Genomic DNA, 17,894 nt, shown 5'->3' on the forward strand with positions numbered 1-17,894 from the left:
CAGTGCTGGGGGCGCTGCTGTGGGGAAGCTGGCAGCACCGGGGACACCATGTGGGGAAGCTCACAGCACCGGCATCCCTGGCTTGGGGGCACTGCTGGGAGGAAGCTGGCAGCATTGGGGACCCCAGTTTGGGGGCACTGCTGGGGGGAAGCTCGCAGCACCGGGAGTCCCTGGTTTGAGGGCACTGCTGTGGGGAAGCTCACAGCGCCAGGGTCCCTGGCTTGGGGGCACTGCTGCGGGGAAGCTCGCAGGGCTGCAAAGCTCTCTCACACACGTCACCACTCCCGACATGCCCCGGCCGCCCCACCCCGAGCGGGGTGCGTGCCAGGCCCGTTCAGGGCCTGACAGCTGTGGCAGCTGTTCCACTGGGCTATTTCCAGGCAGTTTGGACGGAGGCATGGCCACCCCCACCCCCACCCCCGCCCCTTCCTGCTGCCATGGGGCTGCTCGGGGCCCAGAGCCAGCCGTCCCCAGGGGCAGACGTGGGTCTGGGACACCCCGTGCCAGGCAGAGCTGTAAAAATAACCAGCGCGGCCACCGCGGCCAGCCCCGCCCAGGACCGGCTGGGCCAGGAATATTTCTGGCTCCTGGGCCCGGTGTCTTGTTTCCAGGGCTAGTAGCAATTGAAGGACAGGGACCACTGGGGACTGGGGCCAGGCCTCAGGGCTGGGGGTTCCTGGGGTCTGGGATATAGCTGGGGGGGGGTCCATGTCTCAGTTCTGTAGGTTCCTGGGGGCTGGGATACAGTGGGGGAGACAGGTTCGTATCTCGGTGCTGGGGGTTCCTGGGGGATGGGATAAAGCGTGGGGGGGCATGTCTCAGTTCTGGGGGTTCCTGGGGGGTGGGATATAGCAGGGAGCTGTCAGGAGCCCCTGAGAGGGTGTTCCATCCCCTTCCTTTTTTGGGGGGTCCTCCTGTCCTTGGGGGTCCTCCTTGCCCCTCACTCTGCCCCCGAGCGCTGTGCTACCCCATAGGCATGGGGCAGACCACCCCTCTTCCTGCTGCTCTAGCTCCTGCTCCCCCCACTCCCAAGCCCCACCCCATCCCGGCCTCTCCCTCCCCTTCTCAGGCTCCTCCCCCTCCTTAGGCTCCTCCCCACTCCCAGGCCCTGCCCCTGCCCCTGCCCCTTCCTAGACCCCACCCCATCCCTAGCCCCTTCTTAGGCCCCGCCCCTTCTGCCTCCCCTCTCAATTCCTAGCCCCCCCCCACTCCCGGGCCCTCCCTTCAGCTATTCCTAGGCCCCGCCCCTTGAGCGCTGTCTTTCCAGGTGCCTGTCCCGCTCTCACACAAAGATACCCCCGCTCCCCTCCCGCCCCTTCCCCCCAGCGGTCTCCTCCTCCTCCTCCCCACAGCCCCCTCCTCTCGCCGGGAGAGGAGAGGCGAGGCGAGGCGGGGTCCTGGCCTTTTCCGTCAGGCGCGCTGCTGGACAGCCCTGATCCGGGGGGTCCTCACGGGGAGCTTTAAATGGCGAGGCCCCCCGCGAGGACCGCGCCACGTGGAGCAGGGGATGGCTGGGGACACGTGCGGGCGGATGGGTGAGCGGTGCGGGGCAGCCTGGCCTGGCGAGGGGGGGATCCCGTGGGGAGCCCTGCGGAGAGGTGGGGACAGGGGGAGGTAGAAGTGGGGTGACCTGCGATGTGGGGGGGAGGCTTGGGGCAAGAGACTGGTGGTATTAGGGACGGGGCTGGGCTGGGGGGGGTGTCTGTGGTGGAGAGAGCGGGGTGAGGGAAGGGGGGGCGGGCTGGGTCCCCCATGATGTCAGCACTGGGCTCTGAACTCCTGTGAGGACATCGGTGCCTCCTGGGGACTTGACACCCCGGGGACTGAGGGGACCAGCCTTGAGCAAGGTTTTTTTTTTGGGGAGGGGGGTGAGACCTGCTAATGCTCCGCTCCTCTCCTTCCCAGCAGTGACCCCGCCATGGATGGGCCGTGGGACGCCCAGGTGGGGCTGCCGTCCCTGGGGAGATCTTCTCTCTCTTCTCCCCCCCATGAGCTGACCCGGGGGAGGCTGGAGGAATGAAGCTGGTACCGCCCTGCAGAGCCCCATGGGTACTGGGGTGCAGTGAGCCCCCTGGCTGGTAGGTATTAGACTGATGCTGCCCCTGTGCCCCCATAGAACCCAAGTGCTGAGGATCCCCAGCCTGCCCCCCCCATGGGGCAGAGGATCCCCAATGATGTCAGCACTGGGCTCTGAACTCCTGTGACGAAATCAGTGCCTCCTGGGACAATGACACCCTGGAGACTGAGGGGGCTCTGGGGGACAGTGCATCCCAGCTTGACCCTGTTTTGGGGGCTCTGAACTGGGGTGCAGTGCTGACTAGATCTGCTCCCCCACCAGGTGCTGTGCAGTGACCATGGGTGGCGCTGGGCTCGTGGGGGTAAAAAATCCCCAAGACTGACCTGCTCTACACTTCTGGGGGGCTGCAGGGAAGTCCTTGCAGAACGGTGAGTATCATGGGTGGGGGGGGGGGGCAGAGCAGCCTAGGTCCCACTGTGGGGGGGTGCGGGAGGGACATCGGGAACATGTGGGGAGTGGGGTTGAATGTGGGTCCTGGGGTATGTGATTTGGGGGGGAGAATATGGGGCTGGGGCTTGATGCAGGGTGGGGGTGCTGGGGATCCCCAATGATGTCAGCACTGGGCTCCGAACTTCTGTGATGAAATCAGTGCCTCCTGGGGACTTGACACCCTGGGGGACTGAGGGGACTGCAGCTGGGATTGTGGGGGCAGTGACCGATTGAGGTGCAGGGGGGCTGTGCTGAGGCTAACACAGCCCACGTTTCTCTTCTAGGTGTGGAGATCCTGCATGTGCCAATCCCTGCACTGGTCCAGGGAGCCAGGACTCCTGGGTTCTGTTCCCAGTTCTGCTGCCCCTTGTAGCTAACCTGGGGCCCAGGCCGGGGCCTGTTGATCTGGGGGGCGGGGGGGTTCATGTCCCCTCCCCACTGATCCCCAGCGGCTGCAGCTCCTGTCCTGCCAATAAAGTCGTGTTGATCTGAATGGAGCCCTGGGCTGAGTTGCTTGTGGTCTTGGGGGGAGCATGAGGCTTGTGTGGGTGGGGGTGTCCCAGGGGCCCCCCCTCCCACCATCTGGGAGGAAGTGACCTCTCTGGGGCTGGATCCTTGCTGCAGTGGCTGCTTGGCCCTGGCGCAGGGGGGAGCGGGTCCTCTGCTGTTTAGCGCTGCTCTGAGTGCTTGCCTGGGGCGGGGGGGAATCTCCCCCAACAACAAGGAGTTTGTGCCCCTCACTGGCACAAATGGCACTGGGCCAGCTCCCTGCCTGGGAAGAAGAGCAGCAGGGGCGATGCAGTTGCACACAGGTGCCTCAGTTCCCCCTGCTTTGCATGGCTCTGGGGTGGCAGATGAAGAGCCGGGAGGGGGTTGTGCCACAGGGCAGCAAGGGGTCAGACAAAGGGGAGCTGAAACTGACCATGCCCAGTGAGACTCCCCACAGCCAGCCGGGGGAGAAGAGGGGGTTCCCTTGTTAAAAAGGCTTCTGGGGCTGTCTGTAAATACCCCCAGGGGCTGGGCTGGATTCCCAGTAGGGAGACAAGGGGTGCAGGTGCTGAAGGCCCAGTGTGTCCTTGGGGATGGGTGCATGAAAGGGGTGGCTCCCGGCAGCCTGGTTCCTGGAAGGGGCATAGAGCAGGGCAGATGCCCGCTTGCCCTGGTCTAGTGCTGCCTTCCGCTGGGGTGGGTGGCTCAGGGTCTGGTGCAGACACTGGGCTGACAGGTGCAGGGTCTAGCAGACCTTCCCCCCCCCCCCCCCCCCCCCGGTGGGTTGGCAGAGATCTCTGCTATCTGGGGTGGCTGGGCCCTTTCACCCTAACCTGTTGGACTAGAAAACAAGGGGTGGGCACTGCAGGCCCCTAGCACCAGCCAGATGTGAAGGGGGATGGTGCTGGTCCCCACCCTGGCCGAACTAGTTACTCAGGCTCTGCTAGTGAGTTAATCCCGCCCTGGGGGGGAGGGTGTTACACCCAGGGCACAGGTGGCTGGTGCCAGCTGTTGGGCTAGGGCTCCACAAGGCAGCTCTGTGCGTGGCCCGCCCAGGGTGCTAGGGGATGCTGGGGCTGGGTTTGCCTCCCAGCCATCCAGGGAGTGGCGGGGGTGGGGGGCAGAATGGTGGAGGAAGTGGGATAACAGCCCCAGCTGGATGGTGCTTGTCAGAACTCACCTGGGGTGAAGAGGTGTCCCTGTCCCCTCCCCCCTGTTGTGTTTGAGTGAGGGGGGATGGGTGGATGGAGGGGGGGGGTGTCCAGCAGGGGGACAAAGCCTTGGCTGCAAACAGTGGCTGGGGGGGAAGTTACCACCACCCCTACGCTGGGCAGCTGGTGCCCATCCCTGTCAAGCCAAGTGGCTGCAATATGGAACCCAGGTGTCCTGCAGCCCCACCTTGGGCAGAGCCTGGATCCGGAATCCAGGGTAAAATACCTGGGGGGGGGTTGGGAGCAGGTGTCCCCCCGCATCCGCGCAGTGACCGCACACAAGGCCAGCCTGTCTGCTCTGGTGCTGGCACGGTACCACCAAGCCCCCAGCACCAGCGTCCCCACGGTCACAACTGGCTCCCAGGAGTGGTCAGCGTGTGGGGGACACGGGGGGGGGGGGCAGTGTATGGCCGAGGGGGGCCTGTGGGGGTGCTGGCTCCCTCTGGGTCTCTCTCCCCTGCCCAGCTGATCCCAAGCTCTGAGCAGGCCCCTGCCTGATCCTGCTGCGGGGGGTCGTCCCAGAGCCGGGGTTTGCAGGGCCTCAGGCCCCCAGCCAGCGTTTGTGGGACCCCCCAGCTGGGGTTTGCGGGGCCTTTGTCCCCTTGCGCAGCCCGGGGAGCTGTTCCGCCTCTCCCCCAGTGGCTCTCTGGACCCCCTTTTGATTTGGGTCGGTTCAGCCAATTCTTTCCTGCCCCATGGTCCCCCGCCCCCGGGTCGGCTCCAGGAGCAGCGTTTACCCCTTGGCCCCCACGGGAGGGGGAGGGGTCAACGCAAAGTGCAGAGGGAAACTGAGGCACGCGCAGGCTCCACACGGATCGTACAGAGCCTGCCCCCGCTTCCTCTGGCAGCTCAGCAGGGACCCAGCCCCCCCACCCTCCCGCTGCCGTGCCGTGGGATCTTTTCTGTGGGGGGGGTTGGCGCGGGGGGGGGACCGCTGGGAACCGGGCTCTGCCCCCCATCACACCCCGCTGTACCCCCGCTGGGGGGGAAGGGAGCTGGGGCAGCCCCGGGGCCGGCGGGGGGGGGGGGGCGCGCATCCTGCCGGGGTCCCCCCCCAGCTGTGGAGGAGGGGCGGAGCTGCAAGGCCGGAAGTGACGTGGGCGGGGGGTTCCCGGAAGCGTCTGGGTCTGGCTGCGCTGGGGGAGCCCGAGCGAGGGGCGCAGGTCTGGGGGGGCCCTGCGGGGGGCTGCGGGGGGCGGGTCCTGGAGGGAAAGGGGGGGGCCGCGGGGGGGCCTTGGAGGTAAAGGGGGGGCCGCGGCTTGGGGGGGTCTGGGGGGGGCCTTGGGGGGCAGGGGATGGTTGGGGGGGCCCGCCCGTCGCGGGGCGTCACCTCACTCGCTCTCTTTCCCTTCCAGGTTCTGCACCCCCAGAGGGACCCGAGCTACAGGGGGACCCCCCCCGGACACCACCCCCCCCCGGCGCCTGCAGCCTTGCCCCCCAGCCGTGCAGCCCCCCCCGATCCCTCCCTGCCCCCCCCGGCGCCCCCAGCCCTGCCCCCCAGCCGTGCAGCCCCCCCCCTCCTGATCCCTCACTGCCCCAGCCCTTCCCCTCCCCCCAGCTGTGCAGACCCCCCCCTCCTGATCCCTCCCTGCCCCCCCCGGCGCCCCCAGCCCTGTCCCTCAGCTGTGCAGCCCCCCCCTCCTGATCCTCCCTGCCCCCCCCCACCGGCGCCCCCAGGCCTTCCCCTGCCTCCGACTGCCCAGTCCCCTCCTTCCAATCCCACCCGGCCCCTTCCCCCCCAGGCCTGAGCCCCTCGGCCCGGCCCCCACCCCATCCCACCCCCCAGCTGTGCAGCCCCCCCTTCTGATCCTCCCCTGCCTTCCCTCAGAGCCCCCAGCCCTTCCCTGCCCCCGACTGCCCAGTCCCCACTTCTGACCCCCCCCAGACCCCCCTCTCAGAGCCCCCAGCTGGTCACTGCCCCCCACCCCCCCGACCTCTCCCGGCTGGTCCCCGCGCCCAGGAGGTAGCCAGTGGAATGTGGGCCTGGACCGGCTGAGCCCCCTCCCCGCGGGGGAACATGGTGAGACGGGGGGTGGTTCTGGGGGTGATGGGATGGGGGGATGTTCCCTAGTCGCCTGGTGGCCTCAGTGCCCCGGGGGAGGGGGTGGTGGCTGGGGAACGTGACGCCCCGTCTGTTTGTCTGTCTCTGTCCCTAGCGCCGGGTCCCCGCGGAGCTGGGAGTCCCCGGATCCTGACATGGCCACCACGGGCTCCGACCTGCCGCTGGGTGAGTGATCGGCACACTGGGAGTTTGGGGGACCTACTGGGGAACCCAGGCATCCGGTCAGCTACAGCCCCACCACATCACAGTGCCTCCTGCTGGTGAACCTAGGTGTCTGGGCAGCTACAGGTGGCCCCGCCCATGTCATACCTCCCCGGCTGAGGGACCCAGGCATCCAGACACCTACAGGCCCACTCCCTGGTGTCCACTCCTGTGCTGAGGGACCCAGGCGTCCGGGCACTTACCCCAGTCGCAGCCCCCACGGAGGAACCCATGTGTCTAGGCAACTGCAGACACCCCCCCCCCAAATCGGGGAACCCCCAGTTAACCCATCTCTCTCCCTGCCCCCAGAGGATGGGGAGTCACTGCCCCCCAACTCCCCCGGAGCCCCCCAGACCCAGGTGAAGGAGGAGGGGCCCCAGTCGAGGCCAGAGGCAGCGATCACCCCAGAGACCGAGGTGCTGGGCACTGATGGGGAGGGGTCGACGCACAGTGCTGGTGAGAGGGCTGGGGGCGTGGGGGGCAGTGGGGGGAGGAGGGGGGCTGGCAGAAGGAGGGGTGCAGGTGGGCAGGCAGGACTGGGGGGCTGGCACAGCGGAAGGGGGCAGGGGACAGAGCAGGGTTGGCATGGAAGGGCCTGGTCCCCAAGATGCTGGGCATGAAACTGTGTGGGGCGCCGGGGGGCTTTGTGGGAGGTTGTGTGGGGGGGGCTCATGGCGGGTTGGGGAGCTGGGCGGGGATTGCCGGGGGCTCCATGTGGGGCTTGTTCCAGGGGGGCTCCGTGGCAGGTTTGGGGGGATGTTTGCGGGGCTCCTTGCGGGGGATGTTTGGGGGGGGGCATGGCAGGTTGGGGGACTCTGTGGGGGGTTGTTCGGGGGGCCCCCGTGGCAGGTTGGGGGGCTGGCGGGGGTCGTTCAGCGGGGGTCTGGGCGGGTGGTTCCATGCGGGGGTCGTTTGGGGGGGTGGCAGGCTGGGGGGCTCCATGCAGGGGGGGCATGTGTGGCAGCCCGGGAGGTTGGCGGGGGGGCGTTCTGTGGGGGGCTGGGCGGGGGGCTCCATGCGGGGGTCGTTCAGGGGGGCGTGTGTGGCAGGCCGGGGGGCTGGGTGGGGAGCTCCATGCGGGGATTGTTCAGAGAGGGCGTGGCAGGCTGGGGGGCTCCATGCGGGGGGGTTGTGTGTGGCAGGCCGGGGGGCTGCCGGGGGGCGTTCAGGGGACATGCGTGGCAGGCCGGGGGGGCTGGCGGGGGGCGTGCAGGGGGCATTCGGGGGGCACGCGTAGCAGGCCGGGGGCGTATGCGGGGGGCGTGGGTGGCGTGCGGGGGGGTGGCAGGCCGGGGGGCTGGCGGGGGGGCATGCAGGGGGCGTTCGGGGGGCATGCATGGCAGGCAGGGGGGCTGGCGGGGGGCGTGCGGGGGGCATGGGCGGCAGGCCGGGGGGCGTGTGGGGGTCCGGCGGCTCTCACCCCCCCGCCCCCCCCAGCGGAGGAGCCGGAGCGGCGGCGGAGGAAGGGGCCGGCGCCGAAGATGCTGGGCTCGGAGCTGTGCAGCGTCTGCGGGGACAAGGCCTCGGGTTTCCACTACAACGTGCTGAGCTGCGAGGGCTGCAAGGGCTTCTTCCGGCGCAGCGTGATGAAGGGGGCGCAGTACGTGTGCCGGGGCGCCGGGCACTGCCACATGGACCTCTACATGCGCCGCAAGTGCCAGCTCTGCCGGCTCCGCAAGTGCCGCCAGGCCGGCATGCGCGAGCAGTGTGAGTCCCGCCGGGGGGGCCGTGGGGGGAGATCGGGGGCCCCGGGGAGGGTGTGGGGGGCTTTCAGGGTGAGACTGGGGGGGCTTTGGGGGGAGGGTGGGGGTGCAGGGGGCACCGGGGGGAGGGTGGGGGGCTTTCGGGGTGGGATTAGGGGGGGCTTTGGGGGGAGGGTGGGGGGGCAGGGGCACTGGGGAGGCTGGGGGGGGCTTTCGGGGGGGAGATTGGGGGGCACCGGGGAGGTTATGGCCTCCCCCAACCCCACTCCCCCTCCCCCCCTCCAGGCGTGCTGTCGGAGGAGCAGCTGCGGAAGAAGAAGGTGCGGCGGCAGCAGGGGGTGGGGGGGGAGGCGCCGCCGCGAGGACCCCCCCTGCCCCCCACGCCCCCAGCGGAGCCGGCCCAGCTCAGCCCCCAGCAGGAGCTCATGATCCAGCAGCTGGTGGCTGCCCAGCAGCAGTGCAATAAGCGCTCCTTCAGCGACCAGCCCAAGGTCACGGTGAGGGGCCACGCCGGGGCCGGGACTCGGGGCCAGCCCCCACCTCCACCTCCACCCCCCCATCCGCCGTGCCTCCCCCTCAGCCCCACGAGCACCGTTAACCCCTCGCACCTGCCCCCACAGGGGAGCCCCACAAAGCACGGAGAGAAACTGAGGCACACAGGGACGGCGTAAGAATATTACCAAGAATTCCCACTTTGTTACAGGGTGTCCCCCAAGTGCCCATCTGGGCATCATGGGGGGTGGGGCGCTGTGCCCAGCTTCCCCTCCACATCTGGGCATCACTGAGGCATCAGGCTGCCCCCCCCCCAGCCTCCATGTGTGGGGGTCCCTGGGGTGCTCCCAACGTGGGGCGAGGTTGGGGGTGTCCCTGGTATCCAGGGCTGGGTGCCCCCCAGGATGCTGTTTCTCACTGCCCCCCAATCCCCCCACAGCCGTGGCCCCTGGGCACTGACCCCAACAGCCGGGAGGCCCGACAGCAGCGCTTCGCCCACTTCACCGAGCTGGCCATCATCTCGGTGCAGGAGATCGTCGACTTCGCCAAGCAGGTGCCTGGCTTCTTGCAGCTCACAAGGGAGGACCAGATCGCGCTGCTCAAGGCCTGCACCATCGAGGTGATGGGGGCGGGGGGGGCACGCGGGGCAGGGAGTGGGGGCGGTTCACAAACAGCCTGCAGCATGTAGGTCACTTCCCATCTGTGTCTGCGTGCACTGCCGCCAGCCATAACTTTGCTCCTGCCAGCTTGGGTTACACTAGATTTTTCCCCCTGAAATGTGTGTCCTGTACTGACCAGCTCTCCCCTGGACTATATACGATTATGTAAAGTCCGTTATTGCTTTAATAGAAAAAATACACACACAACTTGCCACCCCAAATGGAGTTTCCCCAACGCTTCAGTTCAGACACGCTGGATTAGATAAAACAGTGAAACATGTTCGTTAAGGACCGAAAGATTTTAAGTGAGTCTGAGTAATGAGGCCGTGACGGTCTGTACTATTATGGTCCCCACTTTTATAAGCTGATGATCAATTTTGTACAAACTTTGCCTCGTTAGGTATCATTTTTTAAAAAAATCTTATAATCTGCTGAACATTATTGTCATGTTAAAATATGTGTATCGACATTGTATGTGAAGTTATAAGTGTCCACTGTGTAACGTTGCTGTAACATGTTCCAAGGTTAGAAAAGCAGGCTCAAACCAGTTCTTCAGAGACGACGACGCACGGGTGCCCCCAGCCAGGTATCAGCATAATCAATTAAGAACATAAGAATGGTCATACTGGGTCAGAGCAAAGGGCCATCTAGCCCAGTGTCCTGTCTGCCGACAGTGACCAATGCCGGGTGCCCAGAGGGAATGAACAGAAGAGGGAATCATCAAGTGATCCATCCCCTGTCGCCCGTTCCCAGCTTCTGGCAAACAGAGGTTCGGGACCCCATCCCTGCCCATCCTGGCTAATAGCCATTGATGGACCTCTCCTCCAGGAACTTATCTAGTTCTTTTCTGAACCCTGTTATAGTCTTGGCTTCACAACATCCTCTGGCAAGGAGTTCCACAGGTTGACTGCGTATTGTGTGAAGAAATACTTCCTTTTGTTTGTTTTAAACTTGCTACCTATTAATTTCATTTGGTGACCCCTAGTCCTTGTGTTATGAGAAGGAGTAAACAACACTTTATTTCCTTCTTTATTTTCTCTAAACCTGTCATGATTTTATAGACCTCTATCGTATCCCCCCTTAGTCGTCTCTTTTCCAAGCTGAAAAGCCCCAGTCTTATTAATCTCTCCTCAGACAGAAGCTGTTTCATACCCCTAATAATTTTTATTGCTCTTTTCTGAACCTTTTCCAATTCCAATAGATCTTTTTTGAGATGGGGCAACCAGATCTTGCACGCAGTATTCAAGGTGTGGGCGTAGCATGGATTTATATAGCGGCAACATGATATTTTCTGTCTTATTATCGATCCCTTTCTTAATGACTCCCAACATTCTGGTCGCTTTTTTGACGGCTGCTGCACACTGAGTGGATGTTTTCAGAGAACTCTCTGCAGTGACTCCAAGATCTTTCTTGAGTGGTAACAGCTAATTTAGACTCCATCATTTTATGCGTGTAGTTGGGGTTATGTTCTCCGATATGCATCACTTTGCATTTAACAACGTTAAATTTCATCTGCCATGTTGTTGCCCAGTCACCCACTTTTGAGAGATCCTTTTGTAGCTCTTCGCCATCCGCTTTGGATTTTACTCTCTTAGGTAGTTTTGTATCATCTGCAAATTTTCCCATCTCAGTGTTCACTCCTTTTTCCAGATCATTTATGAATACCTTGAATAGGACTGGGGGTCCTGGGGGTCACCACTATTTACCCTGGGGGTCACCACTATTTACCGCTCTCCAGTCTGAAAACTGACCATTGATTCCTACCCTTTGTTTCCTATCTTTTAACCAGTTACTGATCCATGAGGGGGCCTTCCCTCTTACCCCGTGACAGCTCACTTTGCTTAAGAGCCTTTGGTGAGGGACCTTGTCAAAGGCTTTCTGAAAATCTAAGTACACTATATCCACTGGATCCCCCTTGTCCACATGCTTGTTGACATCCCTCAAAGAATTCTAGTAGATTAGTGAGGCGTGATTTCCCTTGGCCAAAGCCATGCTGATGCTTCCCCAACAAATCATGTTCATCTGTGTGTCTGGCAATTCTGTTCTTTACTATCGTTTCAACCAGTTTGCCCGGTACTGAAGTCAGGCTTACCGGCCTGTCATTGCCGGGATCACCTCTGGAGCCCTTTTTAAAAATTGGCTTCACGTTAGCTACCCTCCAGTCATCTGGGTACAGAAGCTGAATTAAATGATAGGTTACAAACTACAGTTAGTGGTTCTGCAATTTCACGTTTGACTTTCTTCAGAGCTCTTGGGCGAATCCCATCTGTTCCTGGTGACTTACTGCTTTTAGTTTATCCATTTGTTCCAAAACCTCCTCTACGGACACCTCCATCTGGGGACAGTTCCTCAGATTTATCCCCTAAAAAGAATGTCTCCGGTTTGGGAATCTCCCTCCCATCCTCAGCCATGAAGACGGATGCAAAGAATTCATTAAGTTTTCTCCGCGATGGCCTTCTCATCCTTTAGACAATCACCTAGTGAAACAGCTGTTCAGTGGGCAGGAAGGAAGGTGTTGACACTTGCAGGTTTTGCCAACGTTAGGGCTAGTGTAGACACGGCCTAAGAAATGTGCATGGCATCACAGGAGCATTTCAAACTTCCCGTCCGCAAGAGACGCCTTGTCGCCTGCACCCCAGCGGGGGGGGGGGGGGTAATCCTCAAAAAAGGGAGAGGGAGACAGTGACCTCCACTCTCTCTGCTCATGACATCAGTGACTCTCCAAAGAACTGACCTCAGGGGGAGCGGTCGCAGGCTGGATGGAAATCCAGCCTGTGAAATTTACAGCGGCGTCTGGTGAGACAAAACTTTTGCTTAGTAGCTTGTGGAGTTAGGCCGTAGCTTGCGTTTTACTCTTTGATTTTCTTTTGTAACCAGTCCTGAGTTTTATGCATCAACACTTTTATAATCACTTAAAATCGGTCTTTCTGTAATTAACAGACGTACCTTGTGTTTTATCTGAACCGGCGTGTTTGGATGGGAGTGCGTGGGAAAACTCCGTTTGGGGATAATGAGGCTGGTGCATACATCAGCCCCTTTGTTTTCAGTTTAAACCGATTTGTACCGAAAAAGTCCTGGGTTTTACAAAAAGTATTCCTTTTTTCCCAATTTTCACCCTACTTTGTTATCATTCAAATATAGAAAAAAGAACTTGTTTTATTAGGAAAATACAATGCCTTGCACGAGAGCGATGTATGACGATAATAGGTTAATCTATGTGTAGATGCGAAACGGCCTGTTGAAATAAGGCACTGGTGAGGCCACACCTGGAGGATTGCGTCCAGTTTTGGGCCCCCAGAAGGGTTGTGGACAATTTGGAGAGAGTCCAGCGGAGGGCAACGGAAATGATCAGGGAGGCTGGGGCACAGGACTTACGAGGAGAGGCTGAGGGAACTGGGGTTATTTAGTCTGCAGAAGAGAAGAGTGAGGGGGGATTTGATAGCTGCTTTCAACTACCCGAAGGGGGGCTCCAAAGAGGATGGAGCTCGGCTGTTCTCAGTGGTGGTAGATGAGAGAACGAGGAGCAATGGTCTCAAGTTATGGTGGGGGAGGTCTAGGCTGGATATTAGGAAACACTATTTCACGAGGAGGGTGGTGAAGCACTGGAATGGGTTACCTAGGGAGGTGGTGGAATCTCCATCCTTAGAGGTTTTTAAGGCCCAGCTTGACAAAGCCCTGGCTGGGAGGTTTTAGTTGGGGATTGGTCCTGCTTTGAGCAGGGGGTTGGACTAGATACCTCCTGAGGTCCCTGCCAACCCTGATCTTCTATGATTAGTCTAGAAGATACACGCAATAAACAGGCCTGCACGCAAGCTCTGAAGTGCGCGCGCATCTGAACGCACTGCTCGTCTCACGCCCGCCACACTCACGTTTCAAGCTGTTAGCAGAGAGTGGTGTAAATGGGAAGAAAACGAAAATCGGTCTCCGAATACGGACCAGAACACAAGGAGGTATTCGAAAAATTAAAAATAAAACTGGAGAAAAGGACGACGTGGAGTGTCTGTGCTGCAAATGGTGGGGCCTAATTTTTAAATGTAAATATTTACAGGCTAATAGTTCTAAGTCTTACAACCGTGAACTGTTTGTTCACATGAAAAGTTTTAGTTGGGGATTAGAGATGTATTGTTCTCTTAAACACCCAGGTGGGATTGTTCTCTAGAGTTTGGTCTTAGTTCTGCGGCTGACCACGGTGACTAACAGAATTCAGAGCATTAATTGACTGAATACTTTTCCCCCACATCTTTCCGTCCACCAAAATGAAGCCCCGTATTTACCCAGAGCAATTTTTTCCCCCTGATTTTCAGCTGGTTTGGTGGTTGTGGTAAGAAACACTGATACATTCCCGGGAAAAATGCAACAGAATCGAAACTGAAAACAAAGGGCCGCATGCATCCATCATTTCCTTTGATGGAATGACGGGCTTTTGAGCTCAGCGGGGCGCTGGGCCATACAAGACACACATTTCTGGGGGAATGAGGCTGGGGCTCAGAGTTGACTGGTGTGACTGGTCAGGGCCCGTGTGTTTAGCCGGGAGGCTGACGGCGGTGGGAGTGTGAAAGGGCTCCGGGCTAGAGCGTTAAGGGGACCCCGCTGTTCAGCAGCCCGGATTGTACCCAGAGGCACAGAGGTCAGGAAAGGTTACAAGGAAAATCAGGAGAAGATGGTTGCTGGTGCCCGACTGAGCAAACCGGATCAGATGGCACCAGAGCTGCTCACCCCGTCCTCTCCCGGGTCTGACTGATCCTGCTTCTCAGGCCAGGGTCCCTTCTCCGGTCTGCCGGCTGCTTATTGCTCCAGGGGCCGTGCACGCGATGGGCAGGGAGAGGGCGGGTGGGTTTGTCCCCCCTCTTTTTAGAGTGTCCGTCTCCCTCGTGGAAAACCATTTCCAGCGGCGATGCAGAGGACGGCGTCGAGGTGGCAGGATGTTCCCTGCTGCTTTTTCCTCCCCTCCCTGAGCACCCTTTGGCGCCCTGCCTGTGGCGTCTAAGCTGCGCTTGCATCCCTCGGTTTGAGCCCGGCCGGTTTGCCCGGGGTGGGACGGGGGTGAATAACAGCACCCGGGGGAACCGGTCACAGCCCACCAGGTGCCGCCCCGGGACAGTAACGACTGGCACTGGCAGGAGTGTGCAAATGATGCCTCACAAGACGGACTCTGTGCAAAGATGGCTATGCTCGTGCGAAGGGTATGGGGACCGGGGCGGGAGGGGCGGCAGATCACGCTCAAAGCTTCCAGGGGCTGGGGGTCCTGGAGGGAGGCTGCGTTGGCGTGGGGTCACATCTCCCTCTCTGTGGTGCCCTGGGTGTGGGGAGGGAGATGGGTGCCTTGGGGGCTCTGCCATGCCGGGGGGGGGGGTCTCACACCTGCCCCCGTCCCTCCCCCAGATCATGCTGCTGGAGACGGCCCGGCGCTACAACCATGAGACAGAGAGCATCACCTTCCTGAAAGACTTCACCTACAGCAAGGACGACTTCCACCGTGCCGGTACGAGGAGGGGGGGACTGGGGGTTCCCTGGGGGGTGCAGGAGGCTCCCCAGAGGAGGGTGGGGGGATCCCAGGGCTGAGGGTTCCGGGAGGTTGGGGGGCTCCCAGGACGTGGGGTCTGACCCCAGGCCCCCCGCCCCCAGGCCTGCAGGTGGAGTTCATCAACCCCATCTTCGAGTTCTCGCGGGCCATGCGGCGGCTGCAGCTGGACGACGCGGAGTTCGCCCTGCTCATCGCCATCGACATGTTCGCGGCCGACCGGCCCAACGTGCAGCAGCACGGCCAGGTGGAGGCCCTGCAGCAGCCCTACGTCGAGGCCCTGCACGCCTACACCCTCATCAAGCGCCCGCAGGTACCCGCCGGGGGGGCCTGCACTCCCCTTCCCCGCCCCTGGGGCCGGGGGAGGTTGCTGGGGGGGCGGGGAGGGGCTGGCGGACCCCCTCCGCGCGCGTGCACACACACACACTGACCCGTCCCCCCAGGACCGGCTGATGTTCCCGTGGCTGCTGGGGGCAGTGGGGGGATCTGTGGGGTGGAGGGAAGGGAAGTGGGGGGAGCTGTGGGGGGGGGCTAGCAGACTCTCCCCACACACACACACACACACAGACCCATCCCCCCAGGACCAGCTGATGTTCCCGCGGCTGTTGGGGGAAGTGGAGGGATCTGTGGGGTGGAGGGAGCTGTGGGGCGGGGGCTGGCGGACCCCCCCCACACACTGACCCGTCCCCCCAGGACCGGCTGATGTTCCCGCGGATGCTGATGAAGCTGGTCGCCCTACGCACACTCAGCAGCGTCCACTCGGAGCAGGTGTTCGCCCTCCGCCTCCAGGACAAGAAGCTGCCCCCGCTGCTCTCCGAAATCTGGGACGTTCACGAGTAACCGGGGGGCTGGGACCTCCCCCTCCCCCAACGTGGACTGCAGGGACCCTCTCCCAGACGGAACCCCCCCCGTCCCCCAGGGGCCTCTGTGAACGGAGCATCCCCAGTCACCACCTGCAAGGGGCACTGGGTGCTCCATTCCCCCCCCCAACCGGGGAGCCCCCAGCTGCGGGCGTGGGGGGGCAGCCTCAGAGACAATGGGGGGCTGCCGTTGGTGGCCCAGCCCCCTCCCCCGATCTGGGGAAGGCTACGAAGCACTTTTCTCTTCCCCTCTACCATCTACCTGCCCCGGGGGAGCCTGCTGGGGTGTGGGGGGGATTCAGGGCTGAGTTGACCCCAGCCCTGTGGAGGGGCGTGGAGCTGGGGACCCTCCCCTGCCGACTCCAAGAGCTGTTTTATTGGGGGGTCATCATGGGGATGGAGCAATGGCCCCTCCCCCCAACTTGGATCCCCCCCAGCAGACGGGACCCCAACCCCCACGCTGCTTCCTCTTGTGCATAGGCCGTGAGCGCCCCCCCCGCTGGACTCGGGCTGCATGGATGGGGCGGCTGGGGGCGCTCCTACCCCTGATGGGGCGCAGACCCCTATGGAAATAAAGCAAATCATGGCACAGCAGTCGTGTGTGTGTGTGTGTGTGTGAGAGAGGGGCCCAGAGCCAGGACTCCTGGGTTCTTTCTTTGGAAGGGGAGCAGGGTCGAGTGGTTAGAGCAGGGGGCGGGGGGAGCTGGAAGCCAGGACTCCTGGGTTCCATCCCTGGCTCTGGGAGGGGAGTGGGGTCCAGTGGTTAGAGCAGGTGGGGCTGAGAGCCAGGACTCCTGGGTTCTATCCCCAGAAATCAGGAGGGTGGAGGGAGGCAGTCCTGGGAACAGGGGGGTGGGGGGGGGTTTGCAGGGAGCCAGACTCCAGCTCCACCCCCCTCCCCTCCCCCCAATCTCCTGTTGGGAAAATCCTCCAGGTTGCTGGAAATCTGGGGAATTCCTGCTGGGCCCAGCCCTGCTTCCGGCACCGGCCAGCAGGGGCGCTGCTGCTCTGTGCCCTCACTCCCAGCCCCAGCTACTGGCTACTCCAGGCCTGTCCTGTCCTTGCAGGGTCAGCTCTGGGGGTGTAGGGATCACTTTGGGGGGCAAGGTGGGGGCACCTGCTATAGGGACAGGCGTCTCTGTGGGGAGAGTGGAGTGCTGGCTCTGGGGGGGGGCAGGGTAGGGGAACTGGGGGGTGCAGAGATCACTGGGAAAAGGGGAGCACTGGCTGTGGGGGTGCAGGGTCACTGGGGGAAGGGCTGGGGTGCTGGTTGTGAGGGGAACTGGGGGGTGCAGGCATTATGGGGAGTAGGGAGGGGGCACTGGTTGTGAGGGGAAAGGGGGGTGCAGAGGTCTCTGGGGGGCAGGGGTCACTGGGGGGAAGGGCAGGGGTGCTGGCTTTGGGGGGAAATGTGGGGTGCAGCGGTCACTGGGGGGAGCACCAAGCCACTCCAATCCTAGCTGGCTTTGGGGGGCTGGCAGCTGGCATCCTAGGTTCCCTTACCCCATGGAGTGCCCTCTGCCTGCCCCCCACAGCTCTGGCACCAGGAAGAGGGGAATCCCCGTCTCTGGGGCTAGGAGCTGGAAATCCCAGGAGGGTGGAGTTGCAGGGGAGGGGGGAGAAATCCCTGTTCCTGGGAATTGCTTCCCCGCCAGCAGGGTACGGGCAGCCTGGCCCGGATGGGCAGGGGGACTTTCCTGCCTCAGGGGTGGGGGCTGGCAGCCAGGACTCCTGGGTTCTCTCCCTGGCTCGCAGCTGGGTCCAGATGAGATCCAAAGAGGGGGGAACGCGGGCAGTGCCCAATCGCCCACTAGGAGAGAAGTGGGGAGGGGGTGGGGAGAAGGGATACATGGGGGGAACTCGGGGTGGCTGAACCCCCTCTCTCCCCAATAGCCCCAGCTTGGCCCCTCGAGCAAGGGATCGGTCCCATGCGGGGCAGCAGTCCTGGGAGTTGTGGGGCCAGGATTTGGGCAGGCGTGGCAGATGGGCAAGTCTGGGCCAGGCTGTGGAGTGGGGTCAGTGACTCCCCGATGGGGGGGGCTGGGTAGGCCAGGCTTGGGGGGGCAGTGACTCCCCGATGGGGGGGGACTGGGCTGGTCCAGGCTGGGGGGGCAGTGACTCCCCAATGGGGGGGCTGAGCCAGGCTGGGGGGGCAGTGACTCCCCGATGGGGGGGCTGGGCTGGGCCAGG

At 62.5% G+C, this 17,894-nt stretch overlaps 1 protein-coding gene, 1 long non-coding RNA gene and 3 other non-coding genes across 5 annotated transcripts; all 5 read left to right on the top strand.

Moving 5' to 3' along the window:
• Positions 1–1,442: 1,442 nt before the first annotated feature.
• On the top strand, positions 1,443–2,914 carry LOC141976599 (uncharacterized). Its single transcript, XR_012636138.1, has 4 exons — positions 1,443–1,535; positions 1,906–2,078; positions 2,339–2,445; positions 2,791–2,914. It is a non-coding gene; the product is annotated as an uncharacterized LOC141976599 (long non-coding RNA).
• LOC141976916 (small nucleolar RNA SNORD88) lies at positions 1,745–1,834 on the top strand. Its single transcript, XR_012636156.1, has one exon. It is a non-coding gene; the product is annotated as a small nucleolar RNA SNORD88 (small nucleolar RNA).
• On the top strand, positions 2,164–2,253 carry LOC141976917 (small nucleolar RNA SNORD88). The gene has a single exon (XR_012636157.1). It is a non-coding gene; the product is annotated as a small nucleolar RNA SNORD88 (small nucleolar RNA).
• Positions 2,617–2,707, top strand: LOC141976918 (small nucleolar RNA SNORD88). The gene has a single exon (XR_012636158.1). It is a non-coding gene; the product is annotated as a small nucleolar RNA SNORD88 (small nucleolar RNA).
• Positions 2,915–6,146: 3,232 nt separating the features above from the next.
• Positions 6,147–15,754, top strand: NR1H2 (nuclear receptor subfamily 1 group H member 2). Its single transcript, XM_074937519.1, has 9 exons — positions 6,147–6,226; positions 6,363–6,433; positions 6,779–6,925; positions 7,907–8,176; positions 8,458–8,669; positions 9,104–9,283; positions 14,706–14,805; positions 14,949–15,157; positions 15,538–15,754. The coding sequence occupies exons 2-9, from the start codon at positions 6,403–6,405 to the stop codon at positions 15,682–15,684; spliced, it is 1,296 nt and encodes a 431-aa protein (XP_074793620.1). The 5' UTR covers positions 6,147–6,226; positions 6,363–6,402; the 3' UTR covers positions 15,685–15,754.
• Positions 15,755–17,894: the final 2,140 nt, after the last annotated feature.

This window comes from Natator depressus, chromosome 23 (assembly GCF_965152275.1).
Source record: "Natator depressus isolate rNatDep1 chromosome 23, rNatDep2.hap1, whole genome shotgun sequence".
NCBI classification, from domain to species: domain Eukaryota; kingdom Metazoa; phylum Chordata; order Testudines; family Cheloniidae; genus Natator; species Natator depressus.

Excerpts from the sequence above, each read along its gene's own strand:
- NR1H2 (XM_074937519.1), top strand. The coding sequence starts at position 6,403 with ATGGCCACCACGGGCTCCGACCTGCCGCTGG. Across the intron at positions 6,926-7,906 it reads GGGGTCGACGCACAGTGCTG|CGGAGGAGCCGGAGCGGCGG; the intron begins GTGAGAGGGCTG and ends CGCCCCCCCCAG. Across the intron at positions 15,158-15,537 it reads CCCTCATCAAGCGCCCGCAG|GACCGGCTGATGTTCCCGCG; the intron begins GTACCCGCCGGG and ends CCGTCCCCCCAG.